Source organism: Takifugu flavidus, chromosome 8, assembly GCF_003711565.1.
Source record: "Takifugu flavidus isolate HTHZ2018 chromosome 8, ASM371156v2, whole genome shotgun sequence".
Lineage (NCBI taxonomy): Eukaryota > Metazoa > Chordata > Actinopteri > Tetraodontiformes > Tetraodontidae > Takifugu > Takifugu flavidus.
In genome coordinates, this window is record NC_079527.1 from 5,996,765 (window position 1) to 6,013,729 (window position 16,965).

The 16,965-nt window shown below is 44.1% G+C and overlaps 1 protein-coding gene across 3 annotated transcripts; it reads right to left on the reverse strand.

Annotated features, from left to right (window-relative positions):
* Nucleotides 1-114: 114 nt before the first annotated feature.
* tp73 (tumor protein p73) lies at nt 115-16,560 on the reverse strand. 3 transcript variants are annotated; one of them, XM_057041991.1, is made up of 14 exons: nt 16,373-16,560; nt 14,269-14,364; nt 13,959-14,109; nt 9,909-10,157; nt 5,336-5,522; nt 5,048-5,163; nt 4,413-4,522; nt 3,986-4,128; nt 3,811-3,899; nt 3,603-3,727; nt 3,342-3,496; nt 3,127-3,259; nt 1,739-1,832; nt 115-1,589 (listed from the first exon to the last, which is right to left on the reverse strand). In XM_057041991.1, the coding sequence occupies exons 2-14, from the start codon at nt 14,325-14,327 to the stop codon at nt 1,188-1,190; spliced, it is 2,013 nt and encodes a 670-aa protein (XP_056897971.1). In that variant the 5' UTR covers nt 14,328-14,364; nt 16,373-16,560; the 3' UTR covers nt 115-1,187. The 3 variants fall into 3 exon arrangements, with proteins under 3 accessions (XP_056897971.1, XP_056897970.1, XP_056897973.1); XM_057041990.1 differs by lacking the exon at nt 16,373-16,560 and adding an exon at nt 14,767-14,916; XM_057041993.1 differs by lacking the exons at nt 13,959-14,109; nt 14,269-14,364; nt 16,373-16,560 and adding an exon at nt 10,810-11,076.
* Nucleotides 16,561-16,965: the final 405 nt, after the last annotated feature.

The following is a 16,965-nucleotide window of genomic DNA, read 5'->3' on the forward strand; positions in this document are numbered from 1 at the left end:
AACGCTGGCTGTGACATACGCTCCTTGCCAGAGATCATTCATTGAAGGATGGAAAATGTAGTTTAATTTCCACAATCCCCCCAAAAACCCAACACACACTATAACAATAGAAACCTAAGGGAGCCATAAACAGCTGTTTGTAATTATAGAGTTTCACATTTTAATCTTTACAACACTGATAATAACAGAGGAATAAAACAGGCTAGTAGAAATAAAACAAGCACTATCTCTATTTACACCGTGATAATACATAATACATGATTAGTATTAATCATAAGCACAGATCATTTGAGTCATTTTGAGTTAAAGTGCTCTTTTTTGACCAGTTGGGGATTAAAGCATGTGTGTGTTTGAAAAAGGATATTAAAAATAAAGAAACCACACATTATTGTGGTAAAAAAAAAAACTGCCATTATTTCAAGATAGAATTTCACCAGGAGGACCCACTCTTTAGACTGAGGACAAATTGGAATGTTTATATAAATACCAATAAACAAGTTCCAAAATACACACATACACAAATACAACTGGCTAGATTATATACAGAGACCTTGCCCTGCAAGGTTAAAGAAATACAAGAATGATAGATTACGTGGCTTGATAGGGATGCACTAATTATTCTGTTGATCACAGTTCTTAAATCCTTGTTTTAATACTGATTTGGAGATCCCCCCTAATGTTTATCATGCTGGAGACAAGAATAATACTATTTTCTACCACCTGACAGTAAAAACATTTAAAAAAACAAACAATATATACAGCACTGTCTACAATTTTATCATAGAAGTTAAATGAATTCCATATGATTATCACACAAAACTAATAGCACAATCCACTCATTTTTAAAACAAATGAAATAATTAAAGTATATAAACTGAACCACAGTCATTTGCAGGACACACGAGTACCATTTATCATTCAGTTCTATGCACGGGTTTCTACAACTGATGCACCATGCTGGAGCATGCTGCCCCTTTTGCCTATTTGTCCACCAAAAACATTTACAAGATTGAGTACATACATATTTACAGGGGTAGAAGTAGTCTTTAACAATAAATAGGTGTGCACGCTAGTGTTTGACAAACATAAAATGGAAATCTAAGCAACGGTCACTGCTCACTTGCTGCTTGTCATCTGGCGGCGTTATCCAATTAGAGCAGGTGTGACTGGTGAAAACATCATCTGGCTCAGTGCACGTCGCTTTCCATGAACTCCTCCTTGATGGAGTGCTTGCTGCACGACAGCTTGCAGTCAGGCATGTCGAAACCGAAGTCAGCCCACTCGTCAGCGGCTGCCGTCATCCCCGATGTCCCGACAACGCCTGGCCTGTGGGGGATGGTGATGGTGTGACGGACGCGAAAGTGCACGGCCTCCATGACGCGTTGACGTTGCAGCTCCCCGCCTGGTCCCCCGATGGCCGCCATGGCGGAGGAGGTCATGTTGCTGCTGGAGCGAATGAGCTGCTGGCCGTGGTAGTCGTGGTGATGGGCGGAGGGGGGCAGCTGAAGGGGGCTGCCTTGTTTCATGTCCTGCAGACCTCTCCAGATGGCGAGACGGGACTGCTCGGGTATCTTCATGGCTCCTAAATCCTGGGAAAGGCAGAGAGAGAGCAGGGTGAGACTTCGGTCTAGAGATGAGAGCACCTTCCTGATGGACATCCAATTCATGCTAAAACATTTTGCACCTATATTGGCCTCTCGGGTCAGGTGTGAAGCTGTTTAAACTAATGGGTCGTTACCTCCATGGAGAGTGTCTGGAGATGGTACACGGACTGCAGGCCTTGAGAGGCGAAGTACTCAATGAAGTTCTGACAACCCAGGCTGGTTAGAAAACTGCATGGGGGAAAAAACAACAAGACTACTTAGATGAGCATTAGACAACAGCAAGTAAATAAACAAAACACTGATTGTCCTCAATCAGGGTAAAAAATATCCCAATAAATTATCAGTGCTTATTTTAAAACAGAAATCGATGGGAAGTCCCTCCTTTATATGTTATATTTCACCGTCATCCATTATCTGTTTAGGGTGAAACAGAATGACAAAAGCATTCCGAAACATAGAGAAACAACACAGCTTGAGTGTTTCGGTGGAATCATAAACATGCATTTCATTGAAGGATTCATAAGGCCATTCTTGCTTTGATGCACATCCTTTATTATAAATACATGAAATGTTTAGGTTTTGGCAACATACAGTGTATTCAAAATAGAAGCTAAGTGTGCAATTTAACTGTACAGTAAATATTACAATTTAGACACATGTAAAAAAAAGTTTAAATTCCAAAAGCAAATATTAAAATGAGTCCAGAGACACATTATGTAAAAAAAAGGATCCGAAGCAAATAAAGTTTAAACTCAACATTAGACAGAACTTAAACAATGGAAATTTCTTTTAAAGAAAATTCTCCGTAGTGCATAGAAAAGGATGGTTGTGTACATAATGACAATGTAAATGGTTCAGATGTCAGTGCACAGCACACAGTTTGGACTTTTAAATGACTAAAGCTGCTTTTCAACCAAGGATCAGTTACTTTTAGTTCCTAAAACTGCTCCTCGTGACTGTCGGGTGCTTAAATCCAGGACAATGAATGAAAGGAGTCCAATAACTATAACCAACATGCTGCTTTACACCCCAGTCCATCAAAGGATGACAAGACAAAGGTCACGTGACGAATGTTGCTGTATATAAAGTAATAATCAACTGTGTGACCAGCTGCAGTTGTAGATGTAAATGTTGCCGTAGCCTCCTTTTGATCATGACCGGCATCATGTCATTTTTATTTTTTTAAATTTAATTTAGCAGCTATGATTTATTTTCTAACAAACACAACTGTAACAGATAATCTCTTTTTCTCCATAGAGCAGAGACACAGTTTCCACGCACGCTGTGCCTCCACGACTCTATGATCGGCGATGCAACCGCACGTTTCTACAAACTGTCCATATAACACAGTCTCATCTATACACATTTAACTGCAATATGGAACATAATAACGTATCGTCACGGCTAGAGGATTTGGCTCCAAAGCCGCTCCTGTAAGCATTTAACCCAACAAGTGCATGTAACTGCATTCTGGCCCCTTTACAGGACGGTTAAGGACGAGTGTCATTGGAGGGTGAGGTACCTGACGAGGCTGGGGTCAGGGTTATACGGAGGGGGTGGGCTACAGTGGGAGGCAGACACTATAGTCTGATTGCTGTGGCTACCATTCATGTCACCGTTGGCCTGCATATGGTGGCTGCTGAGCATGCTGGAACCTGTGAGAAGGAGACCGGCTATCAGTAAGTGGGAATACATTCGAAATAAGACAGACAGCAGGATTTGAAACTGGACTCTCACCCATATGAGTGAGGGAGGAGGGGGCAGTGTGGTGTTGCTGGGGCTGCTGCCCCATCAGGTTGATGGAAGACGGAGGTTTGCTGATGCCTCCCTGGTTGTGAAGCTTGTTCATGTTGGACAGCGGCGAGTAAGAGGAAGGGGACGATATGTGGCCCCTGAGGAAAGAGTCGTATGTTTGATTTGATGAGTAATGAGGTCTGACCGTTCACTATTATTTACAGGTTCTGAATAATTGTGGGGTTGTTATTGTTATGGACTCACGGTCTCTGCAGGAGCTGCTGTGTCTGCTGTCTGTATGAGTCCAGCAGCGGCTGCGGCACCAGCTCCACCAGTTCCAGACTGTCTTTAATCTTCATCAGCAGTTCAAAATTCTCACGCCCACGAACCTTCATGCAAATGACAAATAGGTATGCATATATTTCTATTTATATAACAACCCAACCATCGTATAAATGTGAGATGTTCCTACAGGAATATAGTAAAGGTCTTCTTCTCCATGCCTCCTCTTCCTTGAGTTAAGGTTTGGATTCTGAATGGTCGGCAGACTCTGTTTGAAGTCTGCAGGTGGTAGAAAAGGTTTTTGAGCAGGTTTCAACGGGGATTTTCTGTATTAGATCACTACTGTCAGGTTAAAGGGCACTCACTGCGCTTGTTGGCGCTGCCGTTTTTGTCCACGCTGTCACTCAGGGCCTGTTGTTCCCTGAAGTGGTCCTCGTCTGCTTTGCGGTCTCTTCCAGGACAGGCACATATCCGAGCCTCAAATGACCTTCTCCCCAACACTTGGCCGCTAATATTGTCGGCAAAGAAAAAAAAGGAGATTCGGTTTAATGTGATGGATGTGTAGATCTACTGTGAACATCAAGGCTGATTATTGATGACCACAGTAATAATACTATATTTGACGAGTATCGTGCACATAATGGAATTAATCATTTATCACCTGATTGACTTTAAATGTAAAAACAAATAATTTCTTGTATTAGGACTCAAATATATTACCAATGTCGTCCAGAAAATATTATATTTGACACAATTGGCAGAAACATCAGCATACTTGAGGTTTTGACTTACTCCCTGGTTTCCAGGGTGATGATGATGAGGATGGGTCTTCGGTTCATGCCGCCCACGCAGCTGCTGTTGCACATGAAGTTGTACAGGATAGTGGTGAACTCAGTCCCAACCTGAAAACACACAGGAGTGGAGATTGATTTTATTTGATTTATATTCCAGACCCTCCTGGAATTCCAGGATTGCCAAATCGTGAATCCCAATCTGCGTTAAGAATAATTGCGCCTATTTTACCACTAGAGGGCGCCGCTGTGACGCAGTTTTATTTGCCAGCCCAACATACTTTCCATTAATCATCTCAGGAGCGGAATCACCATTTTTTGTCTGCTTTGACTTGTATCTTTATTTACATGCGTGCTTCCTATGGAAAAACTTCACTGAGGCCAACTGTGAAACCGCTATCAGCTTGATAAGTTGATTGCTTTATCTAAATGTCTGTGTTAAAAATACAAAACAGTTTTATTTTATATTTCTTTAATAAAACATTACTCCTACACTCCAGGTTTTAATTATAACAAATTATAACACAAAACTTAAAAACAATTAACATCCTAAGATCTTTATTTTCATAAGATTTTCTAAAATTTCATGATACCGTGGGCATTTATGAGTAGGGCAGGAGATGCCGAGGTACCAACCTGTGGAGGTTCGTAGGGCACAAATACACTTTGGCGGCCAGTGACGGGGTCGTCCACATACTGACAGAGGTTATTCCCCTCCACTCGGATCAGGTGACTGGCCGGAGCGGTTTGACCTGGGGATAAGTAACATGTCTTATGACAAAACTGGTCTAGTATCTTAGATCTTTAACTAATTTTTAAGTAATTTAATTAATCACAGTCTTTACAGTCATTAGCTCAGTAAAACAGAATTGTTATACACTTTAGTACAAGTGACAAATATCTAAACAGAACCAGGTGCCGTACCGTCATTGAAGTCTCGTCCTAGCTCGTGGTTGGGGCAGCGCTTGACCACTTCTGTGACGTGCTCGGCCTTCTTATAAATGGGCATGGCCCTGATGATGCTGCCATGCGGAGGAGAGGAGGACAGCTTCATCTGGATGGGGCAGGTCTTGGCAATCTGACAGTAGAGTTTCTTCAGCAACGGAGAATACTGAAGAGGGGGAAGAGCAGGCAGCCGGGTTAGCGTTTTAGCTGAAACTCAGCTAAGAATGTTATAAACGCAGAAAATTTGGCGATCAGTCAGAAGAAAACAAGGACCTGGGTGATAATATGATGATTAAATCGTCTGTTCTTATCACAGCACACTGTTATTACTCTGCGAAATCACCACAGCAGACAGGTCATGTGCACGAAAGGGAAAATGCCAGAGGAGTGTAAAGCAAAGTAATCACTGTGTCATTAGATGGAATAACTGATTATTATCCTGCAGGCTGGATCTGGGAGGACTGGGATGATGCTACGGCGGGAGGAGAAATTCAGCTACGGTGATGTTCAGGGAGAACGCATTCTTAGTTTGCACGTATTCAGGAGGAGACGCACGTATGGATGCACATAAGAGCTCGTGGACAGGTGATGGAACATGCCCTAACAACCTCGCAACATTACTCACATCTATTTTTTCTCACTCAGGCAGGTTTTAGAGAAAAAGAAACCTGGAAAGGCAAAAGTTTTCCGGCACTGACTCGCTAAAATAGGCCTAAATAAAAAATGTTACAATGCATGCTATTTACCTATTTCTCATTTGGCATATGCACCACATCTCAGTTAGTTTAAAAGATATTAATAAGTAATTTTCGCCCATTCAACCCAGTCACAATTTAACCCTTCCCACTGATACTCCAGACAGCGGTGTTCACACCAGACAGCCTCTGGGAAAGAGACAGCCCAGCAGCCAAAAGCATTTGGTTTTCTGTTGTGAAACTCTTACTAAGCTCCTCTCAGGGACACACACACTGCAGACACTCTGGTACGAACACAAGGGATTAGCTGCGGATGAGCACTCCCTTGAGGGTAATGGAAATACCAGTGCACATCACCTTTCCCACCTACCTGTACCTGACAAGTCTCAACAGCGCATCCATATGTGAATAAATAATTTCTCCCAAAGCAAACCCAGACAGGCAAAGGGAAAGAGTGCGTATTAATCTCCAAAGTGATGCGCTCAGCTCAAAGCACATGGCCTCTACCTGTTACTGGGCTGTATGAGCCTATTTAATGTGTCAAGTTACCCAAAAGGGACAAAAGTGTTTCAGTGACTCTGCCAAGCACACTTTAAAATGTATGTTTTCATTTACATTGTATTTAAAAAAAACAACCCACATAATGCTGTTGGTGGCAGTTTTGATTTTGTGTGTACAGTGATGCTGCTGCCAAAAGCAGAGGCGGGGGAGGGGAGGGGAGGGGAGGGGAGGGGAGGGGAGGGGAGGGGAGGGGAGGGGAGCGGGATCAGAGTGGTGTTATATTGATTTTGAAAAACTCGTCCTGGCCAACATGAGAAAAACAACAAAAAAAAAAATCGTAACGATGTTGTTGGGAGCTGCCTGAACTTGTCAGCCACGCAGGCTAGTGTGCACATGCATAAATATGCACACACACACACACACACACACACACACACACACACACACACACACACACACTGTACATGTGTAAAAGAATTAGAATTAGGGAATATTCACGAGAGAAGAGGGAGTTTGAGTCAGAGCGCATGTGGTGGAGTGGCTAACACTTATTTCAAGGCAAACAAAAGGGATGGAATCTGCATTACAAACATACGGTATGAATAATCTGTCCACCTGCGCTTTGACACCTGAGGGCCACCATTTCACATCGCTGCCTCTCATCGTGCATCATTTTGGAGTCTCATCAAAGCGGATCTTTTTTGATTTCGACGTTTCACTCCTCATCCATCTATCTCTCCATCCTTTCCTGCCTCTACACCTTGGACCACTGCAGACGAGTCCTGACAGGACCTGGAGACGGCGTGATAATTGCCACATCGTCATCCATACAAGCAAGCGGGGGCTTGCCCGCAACAAATTTGTGGAACGGTCCAAATATCAATTCATTCACACACACCCCCCCACACACAGGAGGACACATCAGAGGCTCTATGGCTTAATGTTACACACTATTCTGCAATTATGTGGACGCCATCATGGTGATTAGTGATCTCTTTCCAAGGCTGCTGAGGAGATACGGAATGAGAGTGTTCCTTTAGACAGCAGCTATTAAATATACTTGAAGCTCTGGTGGCAGATTGCAGTAAGTTTTGGTATCTTGGGTGGATTCAAAATTTCGATTTTCCTCAAAAATGCAGGTGCCCACGGGGTAGGTGTGAGAACCTACGTGTATGTTCTTGTGAGCTTCCTGGAGCCGCCGCTCAGGGAAGAAGATCCGGCGGCGTGGTGGTGATGGCGCATGGAGAAAGGAAGCGAAGGATAGTTTGCCTCGGCGTGCTGGGACTTGCTTCCTAACGGAGAGAGGCTAATAGCTGGGAAGAGCTGCTCGGGACCAGCTACCTTTGCAAGTACGTGCTCAAACCCGCAGCTGCGGGGCCACGCCCCCTTCCTGATCTTTGACGCCAACACATAAGGGCTGATGCTATGGAAAGAGGTTTTGTTCTTTAACGGACTGAAGTGTTGGATCAAACTTCCTTCAGTGGGACATTCAATCTAAGAATCCTGTAGGGTGGAACCTTCATCCCTAATGCACTGAATATATAGCAATGGGTGGGGGGGGGGTGGCGCGTGTGTGTGTGTGTGTGTGTGTGTGTGGTGTGTGTGTGTGTGGGGGGGGGTCATCATAGGATTGAATGTAGCAGTATGACAAGATATTAATGATTTCCCCAAAGTTCTCATGTTGTCACAATTTCTCAGGGTACTGCATGCTGCAGGATGTTGGGGGTAGGGTGTGTGTGTGTGTGTGTGTGTGTGTGGTGGTGGTGGGGGGGTGGGGGGGTGGTGAGGTGGTGCGCCCCTATTAGGCTTGGCATTCCCCACCGCCCGAGGCCACAAAAATTTACCAGAAACACACACTCTTAACTCCTTCATTCACACAGGGTGATTCAGTCTTTCAAGCATGTTAGAATCAGGGTCTCTGCATCATTGCCTTTGCATCTAAAAACACACGCACGCACGCACGCACGCACGCACGTGCACCCACAGAGAGCAATATGGAATATGGGAGTGAAAATTGGAAATGATGTGTGGGCATAATGCCAGCCCTAAAACCATAAACCAGCGTGACGCATCTATAGTATAATAACGGTAAATACATACTTGGATTCTTCAGTCGTTTAATAACGAGGTGCTGGAGACAAAAACAAAGCATTTGTTGTCAATTCCTTAAAACCAAGAAACAATCCTCCAGTCTCTTTCAGTCTAAGGTCTCCTGTTTAAGGGCAGCAGAGGCGTCGGAATAATCTTGGTGTGTGTCGCGATCCCTCTTGGCCCGCAGGTTCAAAGCTCCCTTTGTGCGTAAATTTGGGATCTACACTAAGGTCTATACAAAAACAACAATTAAAAGGAGCTTGTTGAGGTTTTTTTAATGTACCTGTTTTAACTACAGGAACTCACCTCTGTCACCTAAAACCTTTCAGACGACGTGCTTTAGTTTGCTGCAAACACACAGGAAAGAGCAAAAAGAAAAGGGAGATGACGGAAAGATTTCAGGAGAGGAACCTGAGGCGCCAAAAGTGACAGCCATGAGTGTGTTTTCAGTGCGGAGGAAGAAAGAACCAGAGAGAAAAGCAGCAGGTCAAAGACCACCGCTCGAATGTCCGGAGGGGGATCTCCTTACATCACTGAAGGAGCCCACCACGCATGGCTTCTTTCAGCAAACAGAGCCACCCCAGAAGATCCCCCGCCTCCCAGTCTATCACAGCGGGACAATTGCAGGCCCGACCGCTCGTCAACACGTGAACACGTGCGCGGGGTTTGCCTCCCGGCGCTCTTGTTTTAGAGAGGTCAACTGTGTGACAGTCGGAGGTGACACCTCTGTGGAGGAGAGAGCTCTCATCGGGTCACGACCAAATACGCAGCTCCTGTTTCACATATCTGTCAACACCACCACGTCCCAGGATAGCCGCTTGGCTTGGGAAGCTCCCAGAATGCTAGTACACAGCTGTAAATAGAAGAATTACGTTTCTGGTGTTTTCTGATATGACGCCGTATATTTAGTGTTATAAAGCTACAGGCTACTGAGTGAAGGGGGGGGGGCGGACCCTTCTTAACTTCTCAGTCCAGCTCTGAACGGCCACATTCTTGACCACACACCTGACTTTCACTCTTGCCTGGCTGTAGATTTATAGGGGCGGAGACGAGATGAATTGCTGAATGATGCGCTACTTTCTCTTGTGCACAACATGCCTGCACATGTGCAGACTTGAGCAAGTTTGTGTGATTTCTTTTTCTTTTTTTTTGGGCCTCGGTGCGCATGGGTAATGTGCACATCGCATTTACCTGAACACACACACACACACACACACACACACACACACACACACATGCACACACAGGAAAGTAGGTGTACTCACGGTCCATGTTGCAGACTTTGCGGTGCTGGACTGTTGGAAGGACACTTGGAAGGCGTGCAGTCCAGGGTAGTCGGTGTTGGAGGGGATGGCCGGGGCAGGCGAAAGGCCCTCAAACGTGGAGTTGGGCTGGGAGTAGGGCGAAGGGGTGGGCACGGCCGACGAGGAGGCGTTCTCGGAGCTGTAGGGGCTGGCGGACGTAGCGCGGCTCCCCAGGCTCTCCATGCTGCTGCTCAGCAAGTTGTATTGGGACTGCGGAGAGACAAAGAAGGAAGGGACTGAGTGAGGTGAAGAAGGAGGGAGGCGGGAGGCGGAGGGAGGGCACAGGTAGTGCTGTCGGAGGGATGGGGGGGCTTACGGGCTCCAAGAGAGGTTTGATTAGCCCAGGATAGGGAGAGTTACAGGAAGTGCATGTGTCTGCGTCCAATCGTGTTGAAAATACATAGAATTACAAATGAGATTTCAATTACAACTCTGTGTGTATGTGTGTTGTGTGTGTGTGTGTTCCTTGGGGCTAAATGAACTGTTGTTAAACACAGGAATGATCTTACTAATTACCTGCCATTCCACTCCTGTCCTCTCCACTGTGTTTAAACAGTGGGAACATGTTGCAGGATCAGGTTAACACACTCTACCAGGCCCTTTTAACTTCACTCTAAAAACACTTTTGTGACTCACCTTTTTAAGAATGCATCTCATAAAGCAGCTCTTTTAAAAAAAACACAGCTGGGAAATGCACACAGGCACCTACCGTGCTCCTACACACACACTTTTTCCTACTAACAATGACCCAACCAGCCAAACACATGAGCATCACCTGCTTCAGATTCACAAAAGAACGTGCATAATTCAAATCTTGCTGATGATGGTTAGTTGGTCGCATGCAGACACATCAAGCACCTACCTTCTTTTTAACGTAGTACATCCTCTAAAGCTTTAACCTCATTTGTCAGTCAGAAACATCCAAAAAGTCGCAAATCAAAGAAAGCCGCGAGACCGTAGCCTATCAGCGGGGATCACGCAAGTTGTGCACGAGTGGACGCTCCACAAACTCGGCCCCATGCAGATGCATGCGCATCAGGGACAGAGAGGTGAAGGTGAGCACCGGCCTGGAGGGAGAAAAACTCCAGACTGAGAGGAGGGCAGAGAGGGAGAGGAGCAAAGAGAGGGACGGTAACCCAAAAAATGGTACGACATTCTAATTATGACATGCCCGGACATAGACGGCGATGCTGGGGCACATGTACACACACGCTTCAAAACACCTTGTGAAGGCCTGTACTGAGTAAACACTGTCTGGTCTGATGGAAGAGAGAGAGGGAGAGAGAGAGAGAAGGCTAACATAAAAGAACGAGAGTTCAAGGGTCAGATCCCTCACACTATTTAAGTATTTCATCAGTGTGAAGATTTTTAAACAGGTGCTCTTTAACGTCTTCAAGTATTCGGATAACTGAAAATAAGAATTTTTATTTTTAATTTATCTTGGAAAAGTCTGCCCCTATAAGACGGACTTAGAGGCTGACCAGAAATGGAATGAGCAGCTCATATTTTCAGCATGATGTCCTGGCCTCACCTCTGCTGTGTGATTTTAACCTCAATGTTGCTGCCACTGCATACAAAAAACCATGGAGCCAATGTTTGTTCAAAGCCGCCTCCATACGTACGTTTGTGCTTACATGTTCTGATCCAGTGAGAGGTCAATGTCCTGGACTCAAACGAAATGTTCTGCTCAGGTTTGGCTCAGCTCCATTAAATGCAGTCACGTGAACAGTGAAAGAAAAGTTAAAAAGCAAGATATTGTTCAATACTGCTTCTAGCTGATGTGCCAGACTGTATCAGGGTTTAAAACTGATTTTACTGAATCACTGATCGTTGTCATGTGTAATCTGAAACAATGTCCAGAATAACCATCTTTAGCTCATTAGTATCGAAAGTAAACATGTATACATACATCATGCCACATAAATTTCCCCCCAGTCAAACTAAAAGAATGTAAAAATTCAACGATGTCACCATTAGGACATTGAGTATTTTAAAAACAGAGAAAACTATATGTTGCGACCTTTAATGCACCATTTGCTTTAAAAAATGAGCCTAGGTTTATCATTTCCATTAAAATCTTCTACTAACTGGTATCATTGGGTGTTTTATGGTATCAGGTGAGCCCAGGTGTGTTGGTAAGAAAAGAATGCACACACACACATACACACACACACACACACACACACACACCACACACACAGGCCTGTGCATTTAAAGGTGTGCTTGATTCTAAAACAGAGGATGGATCATCAACAAGTTGAAACAGAGCTAAGACCCTAAAACCTCTGGTGCCACTTTGTGCATACGCGCGTGTGTATCTGGGTGTGTGTGCTCGCATGTGAGTGTTTCAGCTTAAGATGTCCCCTATGGGCAGCTATCTTGGTATCTGCCACTCAAAGCTGATCTTAAAACGTTTAAAACATTTAGAGCCAGAGATAAGTCTTTCACTACACCTCTCACTTGTCAGGGTGAGTGAAATATACATCTGAGAATAAGTAGCAAATCACGTTGTGAATGGTTTCCGTTTAGGGCTGCGATCAAAACATTCAACTTATTTTATTCAACAGCATGACATTAAAACTCTTAGTAACAGATGTTTACACGTTCTTAAGGATAAGGACAGGACGGCTGAGTGAAAATCGATTCAATTTAACTGAAATACGCAGGAGTGAGCGGAGGTGATTTGTTTAAAATGCTGCCCCCTGTTGGGGATATTTGGAAAGGGGCAAAAGAGAAGTTTGAATTCGTGACAGCTAAAGTGCCCAACATTAAATCCATAGTGATAGATCAGGTCATCAGATGCCATTTCCAAATGCACAAACACAACTGGCCCTTGCATGTAGCAATGTCTTCTGTTGTTTCAACACACACTCACAACTCTCTAAACCATTTACAAATATTCAAAACAAGTCATGAGCATATTTCCCTTCATCTTTGCACCACGTCGTGCCCTCATCTGAACCAATGTTATTCATAAGACATCTTCTATGTCCAGGTTCATGCACAAAAACAACAGTTTCTCTCTGATTTACTCACCGCATCATACAGCATCTTAAAGCTCCCATGTGAGTGTTGCTATGGTAGCCCGTGCTCGGCCTCTCATTGGATTCTGTTGCGACTGAAAAGGCTGAACCCTCTGAGGTCAGCTGACCTCTGTCTGAAGCGGGACATGATGAGGGGATACAGCAGATGTTCCTACACCTTGTCTCTCCTCCACTTGTTCTCCTTCCCTGACTCGGCCTTCTCCACTTGCTTCGCATCTAACAACAAATCATTGTGGCTCCGCCCTTTTCTTTATGTCACCAGTATTCATTAACAGGCCCGACAGGCCCAGGCTTGCCCTTTTTTAAGATCACATCCTGCCAATATTCCATATCGGAAGAGGAAGGGAACAGGGTCGTGACCAGAAATGATTGTTGTGATTAGGAGAACAGCGTTATCACAATGAGCTGATTTAATTAGAATTGAAGAAATCAAATCAAACAGTATTTTCGACATATCTAAGATTTAGTCAAGGTCTAAACTGGTTGATTTGCATTTTTAACAAGTTGACGCAATCTCTATAGATGCAAATTTTCAATGATTTAACAAGAATGTGCAGGTGCATTTACCTGCAAACACATGTGCGTGCTGGTTAAGGTGCACACCTTAAGCTGCAGGTTGTGAAGCAGCAAGGGGTCCCGGCTTGGGATTTAATTAACGCTCCCCAGACTCACGCACACACACGCATACACACACACACACACACACACTCATTTACTCCCTAAAGGCTGCTCAGCCATGAGGAGACAGAGAGGGAAAAGGCTGCGGATGAGAGGGAACCAAATGGAGGGAATCTCCTCAATGCTGGCGGGAAACTATATATACATATAGATAGATATATATATCTATATAAAATTTCCTTGTAATGATGTAAAAAATAGTGAAAAGCTCAGAATAGGGTCATTAACTCGTGTCAGGATTTTGTTTAAACGTCATAGTTGCAGCCAGAAATGGTGCTTGTTGTCCTACCATCACATTGTCATTCATGTCTCTCAGGTGGTAGACGTCCATGGAGCTCTCTGCGGCACTACAGTGGCACCCTGGGGTGCTGGTAGAGGGCACCGGACGCTCTCCCTGCTGGCTGCCTGGAGGGAGCTCGTAGTAGGTGCTGTCTGGCTCCCTGTAAGACATTGCGGAATGATTAAAAAGCAACATCCATTAAGAGGTACCCCAGAACTGGAGCATCTTTCCAGGTATAGTGGTGCATTGTTTTTAATAAGGAACATTGCGACAACATTTTTACAATTACAACTAATACAGGAAATGTGTGGACACTCACAGGGAGCTCCAGAGATGCTCGAAGGTGCCTCCCTCCTCAGTGACGGTGGACTGGGACATTTTAGAGGATAGATATTCTGGTGATGGGCAGAACACTCTGCAGGGCACACACACAAATTCATGCATATAACACCCTGGTTGTGGAAATAAAATAAATAAATATAACAATGTTATTCAGAGAAAATAAATTTGATAAGATCACTACACACACACACACGCGCGCCCACGGGCGTGTGTATTTCCATCCAGGTGTGATCACACCAATGTATTCCCAGTGAGGTGCGGCGGTGTCAGGGGCCCCTGACGTGCCCGGGCCTGCCTGCTTCATCACCGCCTCACTTTTTTCTGCGAGGTCCGAGCATCACCTCCCTCCGCTTCCGTCTCAAACTAACACATGTGCTTCTTTTTCAGTCTTTACTGTTTATGCTCCGACATCATGGTCCAACGGTGCTCGAAGAGAATCTTTGCAGAAAAAAACGGCAACGACTGGAAAACGTACCTCTGGGGGAGCACCCACGACGCTTTTCGACCCTGAAAAAATAGCCCCAGAGTCAACTGGAACTCAAAAAGTCTCCAGCATCATGTCGGTAAAGCGTGTCCTCCGCTGCGTTGAGGCCATTTTGCCACTAAATAACATCCGTGCGACGTCCTGTCCGCCGTAAAGTTTATTATATTCACAACGACCACAACAGCGACATATCTCCCTAGTAACCCCTCTGAATGGGCGCACAAAAAAGTGTTACAAAGGTGAATGAATTTAAAGGCACAGGGGACAATAAAATTGCCGTAAACTATGATTCTGTCATTTAAAAAAAAACACAATAATTTTATATGCTTTGAGTTACACTGATCGTTCCTTATTAAATTTCCCGTCACTTTTAAAGTGTAATGGCCACATTATCCGGCGCACATGGCCCTTTTCACTTTGCTCTGTACTGTATCGATTCAAGATGTACTCAGTAAACATGTAAAATGGTGTCATGTTGACCAAAGGCCAATATAAGAACAAGTGAATAAACAAGTGAAGACTGCGGCCTCGCTGAAGGAAAGATTCAGAGGGGTTGGTGACGGCTCCGGCCTGCAGCACCTGCAGCTTCCCGCTGCTGCAGACGAGGCTGCCGCCGCAAAATCCCGCTTCAACCCGCAGCACAGCATTTAGTGCAGCCTGGTCAGATCCCACAGAGGGTTTTTGGTTCGCTCAGGGGATCTGATGCGCCTGTGCGGAGAGAGCGGGCGTCCAAGGACCGGGTTCAAAAGAAATGTATTTATTTTTTAATATCTCTGAATTACTAACCCATATGATAGATAGATAGATAGATAGATAGATAGATAGATAGATAGATAGATAGATATAATTTGCCTTTCTTCCATTTATTTGAATATTCGTTTTCTTATCACTATAACGAGCGGCTTTAATGGATCTGATGGATCTTTCCATTGTGCAACGTGTCTCCATGTTACGGCATCCATGACAACACACGCGCACAGACGCGCGCGAGCGCACACACACAAAGGTTTCCCATGGGTCAAGAACATATAGTCCCGACTGAGAAAATGAAATTAATTTTAAAAATAGTTTTTGATTCCACCACCCGGCGGAATTCACGTGGAATCACCTGAGGACGCCTTCTGAGGATTTGAAAATCGTGCGCGTCGTTGTCGATGACGAGACACTGTCGTTTACGATCTATAATTAATGCATTAAATATCTTATGAGAGCATATAGGCTTTTTAAAACGATACAAAGAAAAACGCAAAATACGGCTTGAAACATTTGCTTTAATTTAGGCCATAAACGCGCGCTGTAGAGGAGGATAAACACTAAAATGCCAAATCAGCTTTAAAGAACGGTCTGTATTTAGCTATGATTGGATCATGTGTAGGTATCGACGGAATAAGGCCTTATTGCACAATAACAATTTTCAAGACGGACATTCTTGGTATTTTAAATAAATTATTTCATAGACTATTTAATATGCCACATGTCACTCTTTGCACAACAAACGCTGATAAACAGAATCTAGTAAGGGGCAGCAAGAATTAAAACACAAAAAAAGTAAATCATTATGTTGCCTAGGGTATTAAACGTAAAAATATTAACGTACCTTTAAGTTATCACTATTCCAATAAGAACTCCGAGGAATTACGCAGCTCCGTCCACCTGCCTGTTTGTTATCACACGAGCCAAAAGAGTGACCCTCCATAAAAAACAGCAACAACCAAAAAACAAAAAACAAAAATACCGATCCGCTTTACAGTATGATAACAGCACTTGGAATTGATTGACTTTTGCGATTAACAAAATCAACAGCGGCGAAACAAGTGTTGGAGCTGATTTGCATGCTGTTGAAGGAAGTGTCAGGTTTGTCGGAGGAGACGTGAAGCGGTTTATTTTTGCGCTGGGAGAAGCAGGGAGGCGGCGTAGCGCGGTTTAGGCGCACGCAAGCGGGAAACCTGTGCGGCTCAAAAATTAAAATTTGCTGGGAGATGAAGAAAGTCCGAATCTTACTTTATAAGTAACTAACTCAACGCTGACTATTGAACAAAAATAAATTAAAGACCGTTGTGTTCCCACCCTCTATCAGATAAGTCCTATATATGTAAATATACATAAAAGTTACTAAAATATCTGCACAGTAAAAATTGAAAGTTGTTAAAAAGGCGTATAAGATATGATTTTACAGCATATGTAGACGCA

Coding starts and splice junctions, on each gene's coding strand:
- tp73 (XM_057041991.1), bottom strand. CDS start 14,327: ATGTCCCAGTCCACCGTCACTGAGGAGGGAGGCACCTTCGAGCATCTC. Junction 5,164..5,335: donor AGGACGAGACTTCAATGACG/GTACGGCACCTG, acceptor ACTTATCCCCAG/GTCAAACCGCTCCGGCCAGT. Junction 1,590..1,738: donor TCCAGACACTCTCCATGGAG/GTAACGACCCAT, acceptor TGCCTTTCCCAG/GATTTAGGAGCCATGAAGAT.